Source organism: Diachasma alloeum, unplaced genomic scaffold, assembly GCF_001412515.2.
Source record: "Diachasma alloeum isolate Michigan unplaced genomic scaffold, Dall2.0 Dall_scaffold_00276, whole genome shotgun sequence".
NCBI classification, from domain to species: domain Eukaryota; kingdom Metazoa; phylum Arthropoda; class Insecta; order Hymenoptera; family Braconidae; genus Diachasma; species Diachasma alloeum.
This window is the reverse complement of record NW_021680415.1, coordinates 1,262,036-1,284,657: the sequence shown is the minus strand read 5'-3', so window position 1 is coordinate 1,284,657 and position 22,622 is coordinate 1,262,036. Positions and strand designations below refer to the sequence as shown.

Genomic DNA, 22,622 nt, shown 5'->3' with positions numbered 1-22,622 from the left:
GTAAAAAATGTTAATCCCCCTAATAAAATAAACACAGTAATTACAATGATCTTCAATAAGATCTCCAATGCCCACTAAAAACGCGAATGACCATTTCCACTAAAAAACCTATCAAGATACATTTCTCCAGTATTTTCCCGGAACCGTGAGTTGCACTTATCACACGAAATTAATCCCCCTCGTGCCTTAAAATTTCATCAATCATGGGGATCGTTCCACCTGAATAATAAAATATACATCGACCTTGAGAGAAAAATATAGCACCAGGACTTCCTGGTAAAACTGGCCGATAGAGAACCGATAAAATACTAGTCTTCACGCCACCTTTGAATCATCTTACTACCACCCCTCCCCCCCTCTTTCGCCCCCTGGATCTAACTACCGCGACCTTGAACGCTCGGTTCAAGATCGTCGACTGAATTGCCACCATTTTGGGGTCATTTGAACCACTTTACGACATAATTACCCCCGTCGGATCGATTCTCGATTCCATCCACCTGCTAACAACATTTTTCACCGCATTGTCATGTCAGGATGCAGAAATTCAGTTCAATACTGACGGATTGCCACAGTCAATTATTCCAGAGCGAGGCACCTTTTACACAGATTGAAAGGAACTATCCCATTTGAGAGATATGAAATGGAGAGAACGATTGAGGTCAGTGGTTTATCAAAGCCATGATTTATTCCGCGATTACATCGCGCCGTTAGTCTTGTTATCGTGACATTTCATTAGGCAAGAAGAGTTTTTTGGATGTATAATGGTAATCGTTGGTGGAATCGTGGGGGTGAAGGTCGGATGAAGTGATGATACGTCAAAATTATGGGAGGGTTGCGGAGAAAATGACTTTCTACCCCTTTTTAAACGTGAAGTTATTTCGATAAGAACTCTAGATGGAAATAATTACATTTTTTACATTTTTAAATTTTTTTGGGGATATATTTTTCAGTAAAATCGTTTGTTTCTTTGATAGATGAGAAGTAAAGGAACCGAATTATGGAGAAAAATTAGTGACTTTAATCTTACTTTTTTTTTGTTGAGTAAATTTTTTATTATGCAGGAAGAGTCTTCGGGTATAATGATAATTATAAGAGGTGAAAGTCGGGGGAAATGGCGATGCTTCGAAAATATAGCAGGGTTTTCGAAGAAAATAACTTTTTTAGCCGGGTGAACGTTGATTCCAACTATTTAAGCGACGGGCTATTCAGAACTCTCAAAAGCACGTGGAAAAAGTGAAAACTGAAAAAAAATTTTTTCACCGGGGGCCAAAGTGTTAGATCTTGGATTTTTTCAGGGGGAAAGTCGACTTTCGCCAAAATCGAACTTTTTAGCCGGGTGAACGTTGATTTCAACTATTTAAGCGACGGGCTATTCAGAACTCTCAAAAGTATGTGGAAAAAGTTAAAACTGAAAAAAAAAAATTTTCACCCTGACCCAAAGGGGTCAGATCTTGGATTTTTTCAGGGGGAAAGTCGACTTTCACCAAAATCGAATTTTTTAGCCGGGTGAACGTTGATTCCAACTNTTCACCGGGGGCCAAAGTGTTAGATCTTGGATTTTTTCAGGGGGAAAGTCGACTTTCGCCAAAATCGAACTTTTTAGCCGGGTGAACGTTGATTTCAACTATTTAAGCGACGGGCTATTCAGAACTCTCAAAAGCATGTGGAAAAAGTGAAAACTGAAAACATTTTTTTTTCACCGGGGGCCAAAGTGCTAGATCTTGGATTTTTTTAGGGGGAAAGTCGACTTTCGGCAAAATAAATTTTTTTCGCCAAGTGAATGTTGATTCCGTATTTATTGACTCCTCTAATGTCAATGACACTAGAGGTTGAATTTTGAATTTTTGAAAATTTTCATTTCCACTTGGAACAAGGGTCAGATTTGTTAACAATTCCATTTTTTATTTAGACAGCATGCAAAGGGAGGGACAAGGGTGGCTAGAATAGATTCTGCAACCTTCTCCCCTTGTTGGGTAAAAATTTCAAGCCTCCGCATACATGCGTCTCCCCTCCACCCTCTCGTGAAATGTTGATTTTCGAGATTAAAAAAAAACAATAATTGCATTTTTTATTTCAATAACGCATGCGTAAACAGGGATATGAACCCGGATTTAATATAGGCCCATAGAATTACGGGGACCGGCAAGGATTTGGAAAGTCTGAATACAAGTCCTACTTACACCTAACGAGTGCTGAAATGGGACATAACCAGAGGTAGAAAGGTCTCGGAAGCACTTGGGAAGAGGCTGCCCAAGACCTATCCAGTTCTGAAAGGAAAGACCTAAGTAGAACTTGTCAGGTCCAATTATTCGACTCGGGATTCGTCTAAGACAAATCTTCTGCTGTCGTAAATAATTCTCCAATACACGGAGAGAAATATTCAGTAAAAATTACGGAACAATCGTTTTTCGGCAATTTTTATAGGAATGGAAGAGAAGAAATCGAAAACGTTCAGTGAATTCTCAGGTTCATCACCGAACAAAGTACGAAATTGTCACGTAATTTTTCCCGAAGAAGTAAAATCTTACTCAATCCTGCCGACTTATTATGCCTCCAAAATTAAAAATCCTTGAACGTTCAACAATTTTTATGAAGCTGGTGAGTTATTTCTACGTTCCGTTCCGTAAAAATCCCAATCGTTGGGGAAAAATTACGGAACGACTTGTTGTCCCCACAGCGGTGAGTCCTCAGACGGGTGGTCAATTTTTACGGAACAAATCGTAGATTTTACGTGGCGATTGGTACAATTTCAGTTCCGACNCAATCCTGCCGACTTATTAGGCCTCCAAAATTAAAAATCCTTGAACGTTCAACAATTTTTATGAAGCTGGTGAGTTATTTCTACGTTCCGTTCCGTAAAAATCCCAATCGTTGGGGAAAAATTACGGAACGACTTGTTGTCCCCACAGCGGTGAGTCCTCAGACGGGTGGTCAATTTTTACGGAACAAATCGTAGATTTTACGTGGCGATTGGTACAATTTCAGTTCCGACTCACACATTTTATTAAATTTTACTTCGCTCGCGCATTACCTTTCGAAATGTAATTCTTACGTTTTTTCTGGTAATTTTTATCGACTTTTTCTTTACGTGTACACGGAGAAAAAAATACATCGTAATTTTGTGAGAATCCTTCCAAAAATTAGTGTGCTGTTCACCAACGCTGGGACATAACAGGGAGTCATCGGAGAATTCGCATGTGGCACACTAATTTTTACGGGAATCCCCCGAAAAAGTGGCTGGAGTCCCACCAAAAATTAGGGTGCCACTTATGAATTTTTCGACGACCCCATGTTATGTCCCGGCGTTGGGGGACAGCACACTAATTTTTGGGGGATTTTTTTTCTCAGTGTAGTGCATTCGTCTGTCTCAGCACGAATGCAATTCGAAATTTAAACAACTCCCGCGCCCATACACCCGCAAAATCCCCGACAATTCCCTAGAATCTAGAGCCTTCCGCCCGCCACATTGTCAGCCCACAACTCAGTCGTCGCCATTGCAACGATCAACGACCTATCTTTCCCAGCGCTGCACTCCTCGCGATTAACACACACGTTTATAAACAAGTAACACAACCGCACCCACAATACAATGCCGCGTGTTGTTTCTCCCGAGTAATCACCGAGCACTCCCAAATATCTCCGTAACAACCAGTGGCCCAAAGATGCCACGAAGTGTCTCAAGTATCCCTGAGAAATCGATAAATTCCCCCGTTTGATTGTCAAAATCGGCGAAATGTTAATCTGTCATTCGAAACGTCTCTGACATCACGTTCACCCGAGTGTTGACTCAGGCCCTCATTGTTCACCTGTCAAGAATGCAGGGTTATTCGGTCGGATCGAGCGTTTCTTGAAGCAAAGTCATCAGGAAACTCCATCAGTTCAGCGTTTTTAAAGTGAAAATGATTTTACTCTGGGTGATTTTGATAACCTGCGGGGGGTTATCAAGTTGCCAGGATTACTTGGGGTGTTATAAGGCACCTGCAGGTGATAACGACGCCTTCTCTGCTTTGAATCGTGCCAGTGCACCCACGGAGTGTATTGAAGAGTGCAAAAGACATTATTACATGTAAGTATTATTCATTTTTTTAAGGGAGTCTTGAATTTTTTTGATTATTTGTTCAGAGAAGGGTTGGGTGAAGGGGACTGCATGCACCATTTTCAATTGGCAATTATGCCAGATTGGCAGAGTCGAATCCAACGATTTTTGTTTCATTTCGAAGGTATTATAGGGGTTGAAATGAAATTTGAGTTATTTGAATCGTACCATTTGGTCGGGAGGTATTGGTCACGAGAGCTATTAATTTTGGTTCGTTGTTTCCTGGTTTAGTAGAATTGATCGAGTTCGGTTGTGTGTAAAGATTATGACAAAAATTTTCCTATTTGCTATTTGCAAAAATCTTCAATTTTTTGGTAATTCGGTAATTTCATTCTTGAAGCAAGAATTTTCAGTCTTCCATGGGAAATCTCAATTTCTTTGGTATGAAATTTACTGTTGGAGGTGAGAAACTTAGAAAATCTAATAATTTAAATTATTAAAAATAATAAAAAAAATAATTGAATCCAAAATATTTCATTTTTAAAGTAGTAGTCTTCAATTTTGAATTTGGTAACTTGGAAATTTACGATTATAATTGAGACTTATAGAATCTTTATAAATTGATATTCCTAAGGATAAAAATTATCCTTAAAATATTAAAAATACATTTTCGATCCTTTCAGAAAAACTTTTCACGTCATTTTACATGAATGGTGCAATTTTGATTAAAATAATAACGAAATTAGCTATGTAGGAGTTGATTTTCAAAAAACTAATTCGTAATTGTTATTGCACATATTTTTCTAAAAAAAAATTAAAAAACACCTCTGTAGCTCAAAAAGTGGAGGCCCTGGACTATTTTCAACATTTTAAGCGTTTGTGGGGTAAACGAACAATAAACAATTAGTTTTTTGCACTAATTATTCGTTTTTCCACATACATAATCGATCCTCAACATATGAGAAATCTCATTTCAATACCCCGCGACTTTTAAAACTCGTAGTCGTCTCCCCTCAATTCAAAAATGCCCAATAGTGGAAATCGACTCGAACTATTTACCTCTTGAACAATAAATTCAATTCTCTCCCCCATTTTTTCGTTTCTACTCAACTATCCCCCAAATAACCCCATCAACTCCCCCAGGTACGCAGGCTTGATGAGCGGTCAGCAATGCTACTGCCTGAGCGGTTACGGTCGCGACGGACCGTCAAACGGTTGCACAATCCCCTGCGCCACCGAGCCCTCCTCTTTCTGTGGCTCCCACGATGCCATCAGCATCTACGCGACCAACCAGCGCGGTCCCTCCCCCCCGCGTCACCTCCAAGTAACAAAAACCGCGTCCTCCTCTCTGCATATCACCTGGGAACCCCCGAACATCCCGAACGGTAACGTGACATCCTACGTAATCCGCGTGAATCCCGTGAAAACCCACTCGCCGCGTCTGCTGCTACCGACGCAGTCCCAGGTCCAGGGTGGCTCCTCCGACAGTACAATCCTGACTGGTCTCCACCCTGGCTCGACCTACAACATCTCCATGACCGCGCTGAACCCCGAAGGGGAGTCGGACCCCATCTCAATCCTCGAGGAGACCGCCCTGGGCCCCCCGAACCCCCCAGAGACGCCCAAAATCTTGGACAGAACCGCGTCAACAATTACTCTGGAGCTCTCCAAAGGCTCCAGTGAAAACGGACCCTTAACGGCCTACCAGATCCTCGTGGTCTACCCCGGGACGATCCCCCCTGCGAGACCTAACGAATCCTTTCCGAACTACTCTCAAGCCATCAGAGACAACACCCCCTACTACGTAACAGCCGAGTTCGAAGCCTCGGACTTCGCGAAAAACCAAAAATTCGTCGTCGGGGACGGAAGAAAAATAAACTCTTATTACAACGCGCCCTTGGAGAAGCCCTTCGACGCCCCCCAGATCGGTCTCGTCGCGGTCTCCAGGACGAGAACGGCGTCGTTGTACAGCTACTCAGGCCTCACTGAGAACATGATGAATGCCTCGAGGAACGGAGGGAATGGAATTGCTGTGTTCCTGTGGGTGGCGATCGTCTTCTTGAGCCTGCTGCTGGCAGCTTCCATCTTTGTGTACCTCGTCCTGCGGAGGAGGTATGTTGCAGAAATGGTACTTTTAAGGTGCAAGTAATTTCAGGCTGGTTGTGCTAAAGTTTAACTCTCGATCGCTCGCGCTCCGCCGCAGCCTTCATCCGTCGCACGGTTAGCGCAGCGCCGCTGCGTTAAACCGAGCGCGCCGTTGCCACCTTCGCGCTGACCGCTGTGCGCGCAGTCCCAGTGTGGCAGTGAATGTAGCAACACTGCCGCTCGAGCGGTCGACAGGGACTCACTCGCGGCAGACGGCGCGGCGTCGCTTTTCTGTTCGTTCGACGTTTTTTTTTTAGCTAAACACTCACACGGAAAAATTTATATTTTGAAAAATTTATTAAAATATATCTTAAATTTGGCCCAATTTAAAATATCATTCTTTATAAATTTGAAAAAGATATGGAATTTGAGAAAAATATATGGACAGCCGGCGACGCCGTGCTCATTGAGCGAGTGATCGAGGGTTAAGGAAGTGATAGTTTTTTTTGTTGAGAATGAGACGATTGTTTTATTTAAGCTTAAATTATTGAATTGTGGATAGTTTGTTTTTGAACGGAGAATATTGGGATGATTTCGTTTCCACAGCACCTCTGTTACATTTCTTGAATTCGTAAAGTTTTATTCTTCAATCAGTCGTTTTGAATTCTAAGTTTTTAATTTTAAACCCAGAATATTTGAGTTTTTTATAAAACTGGTTTATTTATAAAGCACCTACAATTTTGAAATCGGTAATTGCAGTGTTGAATTAAGAATCTTCAGTCTTGAATTGGAAATCTTAATTTTTTTGGTCCGAAATTTACTATTAGAATTGAGGGACTTATAAAATATTCTTAAAGAGATTAATTTAAATCATAATTTCGAATAATTAATGAATCATTGGTCATTTCTTGACGTCATAACGTTTTATTCTTCAATGAAGATTTTTAAATTTTGATCCAGAGCATTTGATTTTTCCATGAAATATTTCATTTTTAACCCACTGCTTCGCGTAACTCTCGAATCCTCTCGGTGTGAGAGGAGTGGGGCGTCCGTCTAAGTATTACTGCGCCATAAGAGACGCACGCGCATCCCTAAAAAACGGCGAAAAGTGGGGTACCGTGAGACGAAGCAACGGGTTAAAACAAAAACTCTCAATTATAAACTCGGTAATTACATTCTTGAAATCCCAATTTCTTTGGCAATCTCAATTTCTCAATTTACAATTAGAGTTGGACTCACAAAATCCCCATAAATTGATTAACTCAAATAATAATTTCGAATAACTACCGAATCATTGAACCAACGAATGACTATTCCATTCCGAAACAACCAAGGTACGCCGGCCGAATGGGTAAGCTCCCAGAGCAGCAGGAGTTGACCCTCCAGGGGCCGATGTACGAGGTCGATAACATGGCTTACATCCCAGAGGACGTGCCAGAACGACCGAATCACTACCAGGACCTGAAGAAAAAGGTCTGGAGCATTCCCAAGAACTTTCTCAATGTCGACTACCAGTTGGTGGTGAAAAGGGGGCGATTTGGGACAATTTACAAGGGAACGGTTCAGGATAAGAACGGGGTCTTGTCGGAGGCGGTTATTCACTGCATATCCGATGTGAACCTCAGGCCTTCTGAGAAGAAGCACATGCTGAGAGATCTTGATGTCTGCATCAAGACTGGGAGCATGAAGTACTTGGCCGGGTTTGTGGGGAATTGCGAGACTCCAGAGACACTTTATATCGTCCTGGAGGCGACTCCTGACACCTTGAAGAATAGATTATTAGCTGCGAGGGTCGGGCAGGTCTTCCCTTATGAGCAGATACTTCCTATTGGATCGGGCATTGCTCAGGGGCTGGCTTATCTCGAGGCTCACAAGGTCATTCACTCGCATCTCTGTGCCAGGAGCATTGGCTTGACTAGTGACTATGTGCCTAAGATAGGGGGTTTTGGGATTGGGAAACATTCAATTGAGGATGTTAAGTTGGCTAGGTGGACAGCGCCTGAACGGTTTGGGCATAAGAAGCATATTGGGGGGGTCGTTTGGGCGTTTGGGGTCGTTGTTTGGGAGATGATGAGCATGGGGGGCACACCGTACAGCGATCTTGAGGATGAGTGCGATGTGGAGGCGGCTGTGGTGGAACAGGATGTCAGGCTGCCGCAGCTCAGGGACATGCCGGATCCTTTGTATGAGGTGCTCGTCTCGTGCTGGATGGTCGATCCTGAGGAGCGACCCATTTTTGATGAGCTCGCAAGACTGGTAAGATGACGGAAATATGACAGTATTATTTTGTTATTCAAAATTCAGTGATTCGTATTGGACATTTTTCTTTTTTTGTGGCTTGTTGTTGTTTAAGGATGTCCAAGTACTTTGGCTATTTTTTCTTTAGTGAAATGCTTTGACTACTCATTTGAACCCACTTTAACCCTAATTTTCCGCATATTTTACAATGATTTTATTATTTAGACTTTGCAGGTCTGAATTTGAGACTTAATATTGAGCTGTTAGAGAACATTTTAAAAATCTGACAAATTAGAAAGTTCAATTTTGGAGGAAGATTGATGAAATAATTAAAAAATTGCAATTTTTGAAAACTACGAGCATTTTCTATAAATAATTTATAAACAATCATTATTCCACCGTAAAAATCATTTTTTTGGAATCGTAATAAATTTAATAATATTCAGAATTTTGCCAGAAATCGATTTTATACTTTAAAAAATTGGGTTTCCGAAAGTTTAAAGAATTTCAATTATTTATTTATAAATAACAATGTGTAAAAAATGATAATTCTGTGCAAAATGTAATTTGAATGACGCTGAAAATTCATGATTTTTTTTTAAATTTTCCTCACGCAATTTAATTCACACATTTGGTGATTCAATATGCAAAAGATATTTGGATATCCTTAAATATTTGAGAAGAAAAAGTCAGGTTTTCTTCAACACATTTCAGTTAGAATCAATCGTTTTTTTAAGCTGACTGAGTTTCATCATTCAAATGAAAAAAAAATACTTAAATAAAAAAAAATGGCGAAAGACAATTTTTGGTGGCTGATAAATTTTCCTGAATCGTTCCCAAGATAAATTGACACTAAACTAAAGTGTCAAAACGTTATAAATAATTTTATTCTCCGATTTGATCCAGTGCTCTTGCATTTATCTATGAAACCAGTGATTTCTAGAGAAAATCTTCAGGTGCTTTTATAAAACAAATGAAAGTTATTCAAAAAATTCCTCTCCATTTTTTCTCCTGAAATCAATTGTCATCAAGTCACCGAATACATCATTTAAAAAAACATCAAATTCGAATGATTGATTCGTTCTCGAATTGAATATTACTGTATTCGTCAGAAAATGTCAGATTTTTGCAGCTGCGGGAATTCCCCAATAAAAATCTTCTGACATTTTCCCCTAAAATCGTTATCAAAATAATCCAATATTACCCGAAATATGGGAAAATATAATTAAGACTGAAAATTAACAAAATTATTCTAATTTAATTTCAGAATACACTGAGCATCTGTCCCATCACAGCCATCACCGAACCATACCTAGCGGAACTGGAATTGAATTAAAACTCGTTTCCCCAGGAGAGGAAGGGGCACAAGCGCAGAAATTGTTTCGTTAAAAAAAATAATGGAGCTCTGACTGCGCTTATTTTGTATCATATTTCCAACTTACTCGGCTTACAAGGTCGTGTACCTTCAGACGTTCAGTTACCAAGCACAAAAATTTCATTAACTAAAGAACGAAGTTTCGAGGAATCACTAGATCTCTGAGCCAATTGTTTTCGGTCCTCTAGGGTTTATTTTATTTTGTATATTTACGAGGCGTTCAGGCTCAAATTGCGATTATTTCCGTCCATTTTACTTAATCAGTCATAATTAGTACATTTTTTGATGTAGTTATGATTTTTTAATTTTTTTCTTGCGAAGAGATAGAGTAGATGTTTTTCTATGGTTTTTTTAATACTGACACAGTGTTTTTAATTCAATCAATTTTATTCATCGAACAATAACGCTCTTTTCATCGAGATTTTCACTTTGTCACGCATCACATGAGTGCTTTCATGTATTGAAAAAAAGTAATCTCATGATCACCAAAGTACAAAACAATTTGGCGACAAATACAATTGAAAAAGCAGAGCTACTTGATATCAGTCGATATCAAACGTTCAAAGCAGCTGATGAATATCGGTATTCATAAGTTGGTCCCGATAATTCTAAAGATTAGAAAATATTGAATACTTTTTTATAATAAAAAAAGATCACTGATGTTGTTTAATATCACTGTGATATTTTCTCATCAATTGTAAGATAATTAAGTCTTAGCATTAATCGCAGGTTTTATTGTATACGAATTCGTCGGATTATAATTAGGACTGCAATTGCTTGACATGCAATTTCAATCCAAAGATCTTATCTCCTCATCAGTATTTTTAGAATACACTTAAAACTACACGAGGGAGTGTATTTTTGAATTGAGAATTTGATACTTTTTCAGTCGAGAATACGAGAATTCTCAATTTAGGAGTAATCGTGCTTGATTCAGGAATTTTTTCTCAGAATTCTTGAGTCATCGACTTTTTAGTATTGAAGGAAGAATATGATTCCTGGAATTCAGCTTTAGGCTCCCCATTTAATCCTTCAAACGAGACGATTAAACCTCAAAGGCAAAAAGTTTTATTCTTGAATTCAGAATCGTCAGTCTTGAATTGAAAACATTCTATCAATCATGAAGAATATTGCCTTTTGAAGCTAGAATATTCAATTTTAGTAGCAATTCTATTCATTTTTTAATCCAGAATATTTTATTCTTCAAAGCAAACTATTGAATACTTCATACGTGAAGTAAGACATCAAGAAAGAAGATATTCATTATGGCATCGATTCGTGAAGGCAAAATATTTTATTCTCCAATCAAAGCCAACAATTCTTGACCTAAGAATATTTTCCTCAAACTCAAAATATTCCTCATCTAACCAGGCAACAAATCTCACATTAACAATCTCAAAATCCTCAATCAAAGCCTACAAAAATTCCTAAATCAACTATAAAATTCTGAATTCAAAATTATTTCTCCCCTTCTGTACATTCACTATTTACACTCTTCCTCGCCCCAATCGCTAGCTCCTTCCCGCTCACTTTGAGTTTACAAAAGTTAATTATTCCCGAAACTACACGAGATTCCGTCGTAAAAAAATAAAAAATTGATCAATAGAAGAATCCACGAATTTAACAAGATCAGCCTTAAGAATTCCTAGACAAAAAATTCTACTTCACTTGATTTGCGGAGCTGAGGCTTTGCTAGAGTGCGAGCAAGTAGGTCTGACCCCAGGGACATTAGTCATACTGGTCATTGGACAGAGTATTTGTCTGTAAGCCTCCCTGTACAATTTATTAGTGCCGGCATAAATGAACGGATTAACGACTGACGAAGCCCAGGCAAGAATCGACCCAATTACATGAACAACTGGTGCCTTGAACTCGATGACGTTGACGAGCATGAGTGGAAAAAAGCAGAGAAGAAAGCACAGGAATATTGTGAGCATTAGTCTCGTGACCCTCGAGTCCTCCCTCTTCTGGAATCCAGTGTTCCTCCTGGATCCCGCATGTGCCTCCAACTTCTTTCGGCTCTCCCTGACCTTCCAGTAGATGCAGAGGTACGAGACGATTATCACGACGCAGGGGACGATGAAGCCGATGATGAAGAGCATCTTCTTTGGGCTTTTGCCTTTCTTCTTCAGAATCGTGCAGGAGAATGTCTTCGGATCGTGCCCCAGTTTGCCCCAGATACCGGTAAGTGGTGGTAATAGTAATGAAAAACTCAGGACCCATATTGCTATTAACATTAATGTTATTCCACGGGTTGTGTAGATCCTTGGGTAGAGCTCAGGCTTTGATATCAGGACGTATCTGGAAATTGGTGGGAATGTTTTCGAATCAGTTGTGAAATGATCAGGTCGTCATGCTAATCGCAATTTTTTTTATGGGAGGGTGGGACAAAATGAACTCTTTATCTTTCTTTCATTTTTGTTAATTAGATAACAATAATTTGCTTGAATAATTATGGAATTATAGTTGAATAATTTTCATTATTGTCATAATTCCATTATTTTTATAATTCTGAAAATGTTTGTACTTTCCTAAGGAAAAACATTAGTCCATTTCATGGAAAATTCAATGAGTTATTGAGATTTAAAACAGAGCGATTAGTGTCCATTTGGTTCGTATAAAATATAAAGTTCCTAATTTGGGAATAAACAACCCTAATTCACTAATTTGTTCTCTAAATTCTCGAATTATGGATATTTCATTCTTGAAGCAAGAATGTTAGTTGATTCATCGAGAATTTTTTTTTAGCGAGAGTATCATTTTTTTTTTAATTCATGATGTGTTGGACTGTTAATTCTTCATTCAAGAAATTTTAATCCAGAATATTTCATTCCTAAAATGAGAATACCAATTGTTGATTTACTTCGGGAGTTAAAAAACTGCTGAAATGGGAATCAGGCTTTAACGCTAATCGTAAAAATTTTTAGGGGAACTTCCCTCCAATGTCAAAAGAAAAAAAATTATTCCATTTCATGAAAAATTCAATGAGTTATTGAGATTTAAAACAGAGCGATAAGTGTCCATTTGCCTCGTATAAAATATAAAATCCCTAATTTGGGAATAAACAACCCTAATTCACTATTTTTTTCTCTAAATTCTCGAAACATGGACATTTCATTCTTGAAGCAAGAACGTTAATTTTTTACTCGAGAACATTTTTTTTGAACGAGCGTATAATTTTTTCAAATTCATCACGTGTTGTTCTCCAGTCAAAACTGTTAATTCTTCATTAGAGAATTTTGAATCCAGAATATTCCGTTCTTGAAATGCGAGTACCAATTGTTGATTTACGTTAATTAAAGAAGACTAGTTTCGAGGCAGAATTTTCATTTTACGAAGCCTTGGCAGTAAAAACACTGCTGAAATGGAATAAAGAATTTAAAGAGTTTGAATCCAGAATATTCCATTCTTGAAATGCGAGTACCAATTGTTGATTTACGTTATTAAAGACGACTAGTTTCGAGGCAGAATTTTCATTTTACGAAGCCTTGGCAGTAAAAAAACTGCTGAAATGGGGGGAAAACTTTGCGGCGTGCATTCTCAGCCAAAAATAAATGGAAATATCTGGAAGATGGCTTGAAGAATTTGTTCTTACTATAGAAACTGGATGAAACGAGTTGAGGGTGATCCAAAGGGAATAAATAATTTTAGGAAACGTTTAAATCGGTCAATCACTTCGTCTTTTCGAATAGTTGGAGAAGTTTCCTCAATTCTTATTCATTCACCTCCGCAAAAGAATCCGAAAAATTCTTCCTTTTTTACTCCCGCGGCCTTTTAATCAAAATAATTATGACGAGGATTATTTCTCCGATTTTTACAATCAATAATATTTATTTTTAAAGCAAGAATACTCATTTTTGAAAAAAACAGAATATTTACTCTTGAATCACAGAGATTAGTTTTAAGAATATTCAATTCTTGTTCATTCACCCCAGCAAAAATCCTAAAAATTCAATTTCTGCTTCTTACTTCGCCGAACTTCTATAGAAATTTTCCTTAACCCTATTAATTACATCAACGTTGACTATCAAAAGCGCCGGCCCTGTGCTATATAAAGAGTCAGCAGAGGCCACAGTGACTCATAAATCATAAATAGTTGATAGAATCGCCGAAGAATATTTTCTCAATTTCATTATTTAAAGACAAGGGGCGGAAATGCATCCATTAATTTAAAGACAGAGGGCAATTTATTCAAAGATAGAGATAGAGAGAGGAAATTGTTGGTCGACTTTTGTTACCTATTAAGTGTTATCGCCACCATACTCAGCAATGAGACCGCCACATTTCCGTAGAAAAATACCGGGAATATCTGGCATAATGTATCCCCCAGTATCCACGCCTCGTGCAAGTATCTGCTCGCTGTCAGAGGCAGATTAACAGCCGCGAAGATCAGGTCTGAGATACTGAGACTTATGACGAATGCTGTCGTTGCGTTACGACGCAGACGAGTGAATTTCAGAAGTGCTATTACAGTCACCAAGTTTCCTGAAAAAGGTAAGAACTTAGCTAGGAAGTCTGGGATATCTCCATGTCAAAGGGATTTGGTCCAGCTATTTTTTATTTTTTAATCTGATTTGCGAATGAACGAATTATTATTGGGACAAATGAGATTCTTTACTAATTCCTGAAATTTCAGCCTGGGAATTTCGGTTGAAAATATTTCAATGGGACAAGTTGAATAGAAAATTCAAATTCTATTGATTTTTTTCTATAAAATATTTTGCTTTGAACATTCAATTTGATAAAAATATTTATAAAAATATTGATAGAAATATCTTGCTTAGAAGATTTAAGTTGATAAATTTCTTCCTTCACGCACTGTCGCAAAATTTGTATTCCCTCCTTTGATTCATGACCTCAGTTCAAAGAACATCCTCCGTTTCGCGCTCTCCAAGCGCAGAATAACTACATTTCTTTCCCTCTCCACCCCACCCCATACAAACCGTCTCTATTTTCCTTTGATCTCCCCTCAAACCTGCAATCTTATCAAAATGCATATCTGAGCGTTCAATTCCCCCTGAAACATAAAAGTCGATCTTTGGACCCTTGGGCACACGACTGCCCGGCTAAATTTGCAGCAAACGCGGTTCCCACCCCCCAGTGAACCTGCGGAATTGCGTCAATTAAGCCCTCGCGTATTATTCGCGAAAACAGAGACATCAGAAGTGGTCAATTAGCCGGTCATTTCACTCAACGAGAGCCAGCTAATCTTCTGAAATTAAATTGACATTGTACTATTTTTCGTCACCCCTTAAGAAGACGTTTATTTCCGGTTCGTGATGAATAAACGACGATTAATCGGTGGGAAATGACAGTCATTCAGATTGAGCACTTTTGCGCTGAGGGAAAAATTTTTTCTGCCGAGAAATTATATGTTCGCCTGGAGAGATCTTTTGTCGTGTTAAATCAATTTCCTTGTGGACAAAAAGGAAGTTTCCACCAAAATGCGATAATTTTCGTAGTGGTAATTTTTCCCGGGAGACATTTATGTCTTTCGGGTAAATACATTCGTTCTACAGAGAATTATATGAGACTCCGGTTTTATCAAGTGAATGTTATTGAGTAGTGTATATCTTTGTCCAATAAACTTATAATTTCCACGGAACAAATGATAATTTCAAGAGGAAACTACAATTTTCTTGCCGATAACTGTGTTATTGGCAAAACTAAATAATTTCGAGGGGACAATTTTTTTTTTGGGAATAAATATTCTTTCCTCGTCAATGTATTCTCTCTGTGGTATAAACCTGTGGAGTTCTCTCAGATCAAATAATTGTCGTACAATAGATTATATTTTTTCCTGTCAACAGTTCGAATTCCTCTAGGGATATTTCTGATGATCACGAGGAAAATTTTTTTTTTTAAAGATATTAAATTTTTTTCTATCTAGTTGGTTAATTTTGCTCCAGTTGGATCAATTTAATTTGGTTCAAACGAAGTTTATTCAATTGAAATGAAAAAATTTTCTGCGCTTAGTGATTCAGGGGAGGGACCACACAGTATATTCAATCATTTTCAATCATCAAATTTGTCAATTAAATTGTGTGAGAAATTTTGAAAAAATCATGAATATTCAGCATCATTCAAATTACACTTTGCACAGAATTATTACTTTTTTAAACATTCGTTATTTATAAATAAATAATTGAAATTGTTTAAACTTTCGGAAACCTTATTTTTTAAAGTATGAAATGGATTGCTGGTAAAATTCTGAACGTGAGGAAATTTCTTACAATTCTGAAGAAATGATTTTTATGGTGGAGAATGGATTGTTTATAGAAAATGCCCGTAATTATAAAAAATTCCTCTTTTTAAATTATTTCATCAATCTTCTTCCAAAAATAAACTTTCCAGTTTTTTTTTCAGATTGTTAAAGTGTTTTCTGATGGTTCAATATCAAGATTCAAATTCAAACCTGCAAAATTTAAATAATAAAATAATTGTAAAATATTCGGACACTTAGGGTCAAATCGGGCTGAAATGAGCTCTAATTTTCAACTATAAAAGTAGAAAACCATTTCACTGGAGAAAAAATAGCCAATCTACTTCGATATCGTTAATTCGAATTAGATGGGAAAAAATGATGAAACTTCAGGAAAATTAGAAATTGACGAAAATGAATCCTGAATGATACTCAAGTCATGATGAGTCCAATTTCACCCGTTTATTTATCTCGTGTTTATCCCAGTATTGAGTAATTTTAGAAGAAAACATCGCTGAAAATCCTTCCTATAAAACGAAATTTCCCATATTATTTTCATTCAAACCGCAATTTACATATTTTTCTAGTTTTACATAATTTTAATAATTTGAAAACACATGATCAAGAACAATTCAGTAACGAGGCGGTAAAACGGTTCAAGTCGACTTAGTTCTCTACTGATTTTTTGAGGAATATCTTTGAATCTAAGGGAGATAGCGAAATTTTCATAGTAAGCTTTTTCATAGATCTCAATTCGCTCTACAAACAAGGTTATAACGAAAATTTTACTATTTGCCTTACATTCCGAGATATTCATTGAAAACTGACCAAAAGCTAAAATCGACTTAAACCGTTTTACCGCTTCGCTACTGAATTCAATTTCATCGTAATAATCCACTACGGTAATAATCCACTAACAAACTAAAATCACTCCAAATCTCCCCTAGCCACATTAAAAAAAAAACTTCCTCCTACCGAGAACCCCAACGACGCTGAAGAGAATCGCACAGGCAGCGGCGATGATGGTGAGAGGTCTCGAAAACTGTCCCTCCAATCCTCCCTCCTGCATAATCGCCACATCCGTGCCATTCATCATCGAACCTTCTCAATACCCCCTCGATGTGCCCCAGCAACCATTCACCCAACACCCTCTATCACTCGGCAATCTCAGCCGTATTCTCCAACATGTGTTGACCGAATGATTCACTCAACATGCAAAAACCGCACGTTTCTTCTCCTCACTATTTCACTCTTCCCTCCTTATTGCGAATCGATAAGGACGTACGTCAGACGCACTTTGAGTTATAAATCCTCATCGAACTAAAAATAGAAATACAATTCTAAAATCGAAAAACGTGCCCCAAAGTCGCAATACCGATTTCCCCTGTCGTAAATATTTGCCAGTGAGTTCCTGTCAACATTCAACTGCCGTTTGTTGACGTTTTCAATTGAAACTTTATAAATTGTATTCCGTTATTATTCACAAGTCGACTGACACATCGGTAATGCCACACTCGGTGAAACTGTTCTGCCTCCAGTGGTTTCTTACGCACGTCTGGCTCCTTCGCTCCTCTCTCCTTTTGCCGATACGCACTGAAGACTTCTTATCTTCTACCACTCGAATTAGCTGTTCGCGTTTCTCACTCGTTGTCGCGCGCTCTCGCTCGTTTCAACCACATGGGAGGGACTTTTTATTTATTTTTTCCAATGGGAACCCTTTTTTAAGGGCCTGCGGCCTCTGGCGAACCAAATTCGACGGGGGAAAACCACTTCCGTTCGCCGAGGTTTTAGGAACGTTTATTTGATCGGTTGAAAGCTTTTCCTGTTTGTTGTTTCACGAGTCGAAATGTCACGGACTAGGTGTGAGTATTTGGTGCGGGTTTCGGCTTGTTTGGGGGTGAAACGGTGATTGAGTCGCTTGTTTTTTTGTCATTGGGGATTTTTTAGTTTTTGTTGGACATGTGCGAAAGAATAGGCGACTGTTTTGGTGAATGTTGGCAGAGAAAAGAAGTTTTTAGTTTTCAGATGCAAAAAGTACTGGAATCCACTGAAATTTCTCTGAGAATCAATGAAAATGTTCTAGTTCTTAATAACTTGAACTAAAATTGAATGAATTTTCATAAAAATTTAGGTAAAAATTGCAATATTTCATGCAAAATTTGAACGAAATATTGGTATTTTTGCTGGAGTTTATGCATTTTTTACTAGAAATGATATGAAAATGTTAAAGAACAGTAATTTATCGGTAATTTTTGGATAATTTTTCTCGCCACGCATATAATGAATTTGTAAACTTATATTTACGCTTTGGTTTTTATTGGAAATGTTCAGAAACATATGACAATTTCAGTGAATGTTCACAGAGAAATGAAATTTCTGGTTTTCAGATGCAAAAAGTAGTGGAATCCACTGGAATTTCTCTGAGAATCAATGAAAAAGTTCTATTTCTCAATAGCCTAAACTAAAGTTGAATGAATTTTCACAAAAATTTCGGGAAAAATTCCAATATTTTAAGCAAAATTTGAGCGAAATCCTGTAATTTTTCCTCAAGTTATTACATTTTTTACTAAAAATGACATTAAAATCTTAAAGATCAATAATTTATCGGTAATTTTTGGACAATTTTTCTCGCTGCGCATATAATTGAATGAACTTTCCCAAAATTTGGGTAAAAATTCCAATATTTTAAGCAAAATTTGAGCGAAATCCTGTAATTTTTCCTCAAGTTATTACATTTTTTACTAAAAATGACATTAAAATCTTAAAGATCAATAATTTATCGGTAATTTTTGGACAATTTTTCTCGCTGCGCATATAATTGAATGAACTTTCCCAAAATTTGGGTAAAAATTCCAATATTTTAAGCAAAATTTGAGCGAAATCCTGTAATTTTTCCTCAAGTTATTACATTTTTTACTAAAAATGACATTAAAATCTTAAAGATCAATAATTTATCGGTAATTTTTGGACAATTTTTCTCGCTGCGCATATAATTGAATGAACTTTCCCAAAATTTGGGTAAAAATTCCAATATTTTAAGCAAAATTTGAGCGAAATCCTGTAATTTTTCCTCAAGTTATTACATTTTTTACTAAAAATGACATTAAAATCTTAAAGATCAATAATTTATCGGTAATTTTTGGACAATTTTTCTCGCTGCGCATATAATTGAATGAACTTTCCCAAAATTTGGGTAAAAATTCCAATATTTTAAGCAAAATTTGAGCGAAATCCTGTAATTTTTCCTCAAGTTATTACATTTTTTGTGAGAAATGATATGAAAATCTTGAAGAACAATAATTTATCAGCGATTTTCGGCCAATTTTTCTATTACATTTTAAACTTATATTTCCACTACTTTTCCGATAACTTTTCCGCGATTTTTCTGTAATTTTGGTTGTCAGGAAGATGTGCAGTCCATCACTGTGATCACACGACTGCTTCCCGGTTTTTCTTCCCCCGTTATTTTAACGCGGTTTGAAAAAGGTGCGCCGAGGTGGTAGTGGCAGACTCAACCGGTGAACAGCTGGCCAACCCCAACGCGAGTCACCTCCCTCCACGGGTCTCGGTCTACGTGAACAATTGGGGAAGCAACACGTCTCAATAGGATATTATAAGCGTTGCAGTGGAGTTTGTGGGGCGTTTGATCCCAAGGGAGGATTACAAATGCTCGGGAGGGTTTTTAGGGTGAATTGCAGCTGTTGTAACTGCAAATTTTTTAGGAATCATATCACGCGATTTGTCGAGTTTTTGAAGTGAAAAGAAAATCAAATCTAATTGTTTGAATTACACGCAACAGGACTGAGTAGGGCAAAATGGATAGAATATTAATTTAAAAAATAAAAATTAAATTAATTTTTAACGAAATTTATTGCAAGAAAAGTCTTTAAAAAAATATTTTTCTTACAATAGGCCATCGCCGGAGGGCCTTCAGCCAATATTAACCAAATTTTCTTGAAACATAAATGATTCATAGAATTGTTGATGAGACGGAATATTTTTTTCCGAAGGAAGCTACATTTCTTCGCCTTATTGATGAGCCTAACATGAATTCAATTGGTGATTTTTTTCCCGAAAATAGAAATTGAAAAGTTGAAATTCGCCCAAATCGCGAAATTTTTGTCTTATTTTTACGTAAAACTATTTAAGTTCACATAAATTTCAGCTGAAACTTGCAATTTCAGGGGACTTTCCCCCTTTAACAGAATTCAAAGTCATTTTCCTGTGAATTTCTCTTCAATTGTCTACAAAGTTCCAATTTTTTATAACGACGCAGTTAACTACCAGAACTTCCATTCAAGTAGAATTAGGTTGTTTTTAAAAACAGATCTAAATCCAGAATACTATTCTAAACTCCAACATTTATTCATTCCACTAGAAGTGAATATTGCATCCGCAGGGAGCACACTAATGAATCAACCGCGCAAGTGCAGAGAAATGACGCATTTGAATCAAATAGAGCTCTTTAATTGATCCAAATGAAGGATTATTACATGATAATAATTTCTCTCTCTCCGCCATCTAAACAATTCCTTCATTCCTAATTAATATAGTTTTTAATTGAATGAAATAAACTTGTTTATATTTAAAACACTATTCATTTCACGTGAATAAAAATGCGAATAAAACTTGAGTTTGATTAAACAAATTCATTGAATTCAAATAAATCACATGGAGAGAAATATTCAATAAAAATTACATATCTCTTCCGTAATTCCGGGGCGAAATGTGATTGTTAAAAATTTTACGGAACTGTCACGTAATTTTTACCTAAAATCACGAAATTTTTCCAGAGCGTTCCGTAATTTTTATCTGAATCTTCTGCGCCACTTAAATTTTCTGAGTCGATTCCGTAATCGGCGAGCGAACATTTCTCTCTGTGCACTTTTCTGGATGCAGTTAATTACCCTGCGTACGATAGGATTAATGAACGTCTCATTTTATCTGCATTCAACAAAAAAAAGAAACTATAACGATCAATTCCTGTTCTTTTTTTCATGAAACCCCCGAAAAAACCATAATTACCCCCTGAAATATCCATTTAAAAATGGCAAAATGACTGGGACTTTTTATTACCCCAAAACGAAATAAACTCCCAAACTATCTGACTCCCTCCAACGATCCATAATTGAATGCACAAAAATCTCTTTATTCGATCTAAATGAAGGATTATACTAACTAACAAAGTCTTTAATTGAATCAAGGAAACGTTTATAAATTTATATATATTTAAAACTATTCATTTCACGTGAATAAAAACGCGAATAAAACTTGAATTTGAATAAACAAATTCATTTAATTCAAATAAATCACTTCCCGGGGGCCAGTTAATTACACCGTCTGCAAGAGAATTAATTAATTAAGCATTTCATCTTATCTGCATTCAACAAAAAGCCTATAACGATCAATTCCCCTTCTTTCTCTAATGAATCTCCCGAAAAACCTCAATTTCCCCTTTAAATATCCATCAAATAAAATGGCAAAATAACTGGAACAACGATATACTCATCATTACACTAAGGAAAAATAAACCCGCAAATCATCTGACTTCCTCCACCGATCCATCCGTCAGTAAGTGCATAAAAATTTCCAGTAGTAGCTTCCCCGCGTCAGAACCCCTCGAACAAGAAAACAAACTCCCCCCCCCAAATAAACAACTAAAACTTCTCATTACAACCGAAAGAAAAACATTCACCGATGTCACCCTGTTTACATTCGCCTCAATTGACTCCAAAATATTTCTGAATAATTCATCGAAAAGTGAAAAGACCCAGAATAATTAAAAATCCACTTCTTTGTTGGTCTCGTTTGAGAACCATCATTGAACGCTGAATGAGCTCATTGTTCGGTTCTCTCTCGCTACTCCATTTGAATTCAACAGTGAATTCCATTCACAGCATCTACACGCTCCTCTTCAGCTAACGAAAAAAAAGCCTCTTCAGTTCTCGAGAGAAATAAAACAATGGAGGGGGAATTGTGAGAATAATCCAGGATCTCATTCGTTTTAACATTCCCCCAGGTGTTTGGTGATAACGACATACGTAAAGATATGAATAAGAGAAATTTACTGACTCCGTTTGATTCAGACCTTATCACTAGTTTATCGCGACTTCCGGCGCACCAGAAACACTATCAACCGTAAACTACAAGTTTTTCCCGGGGAAGTGAAATAGTGAGCCTGCCAGTGAGGATTAATTCAATCCTCTTTTAATCCGATTTTGAAAAATAGTGTAACAATTTTTTAAGCCTCACGCGCGGAAAAATTTAGAGAAAAACCTGGCGAATTCGCTGGAAAATTCTGTTGGACCTTCTATTAGTTTTTAGCCGACGCTATCGAAGCATTTCGCTTTTTTTTAAATGAAAAATGTCCAATAGAATCAACTCTACAGAAAAAAAACAGTAGAATTTTGAGTATTATACAACTTTCTACTGAGACATTTTCTACGAGAATTCCTCAACATGAATTTTTTAAGTTGTCTCACTCTATTTTTCTTCTCTTGAAAAAAATCAAATGAAAAAACTTGAGGAAGAGTTAAGCCAAAGAATTTCTATAGAAAATGTCTCGATAAAATAAGTTGCGCAGAAAAACAAAATTCTATTGATGTTTTCTACAGATTATTTTTCCAACCCAAATATCGGGCAATATAACTGGCCCATTCGACATCGCGTGGTACAAGCTACAGGGT

General features: G+C 37.1%; 2 protein-coding genes across 2 annotated transcripts; one reads left to right on the top strand and one right to left on the bottom strand.

The window, feature by feature from the left end:
* Positions 1-3,540: 3,540 nt before the first annotated feature.
* Positions 3,541-11,345, top strand: LOC107037981 (putative tyrosine-protein kinase Wsck). Its single transcript, XM_015256825.1, has 4 exons — positions 3,541-4,066; positions 5,180-6,148; positions 7,456-8,377; positions 9,627-11,345. The coding sequence occupies exons 1-4, from the start codon at positions 3,900-3,902 to the stop codon at positions 9,693-9,695; spliced, it is 2,127 nt and encodes a 708-aa protein (XP_015112311.1). The 5' UTR covers positions 3,541-3,899; the 3' UTR covers positions 9,696-11,345.
* LOC107037983 (protein trapped in endoderm-1) lies at positions 9,749-17,473 on the bottom strand. Its single transcript, XM_015256828.2, has 3 exons — positions 16,912-17,473; positions 13,973-14,219; positions 9,749-12,035 (listed from the first exon to the last, which is right to left on the bottom strand). Exons 1-3 carry the CDS (start codon positions 17,030-17,032, stop codon positions 11,399-11,401), a joined length of 1,005 nt encoding a protein of 334 aa, XP_015112314.1. The 5' UTR covers positions 17,033-17,473; the 3' UTR covers positions 9,749-11,398.
* Between the last annotated feature and the right edge of the window lie 5,149 nt (positions 17,474-22,622).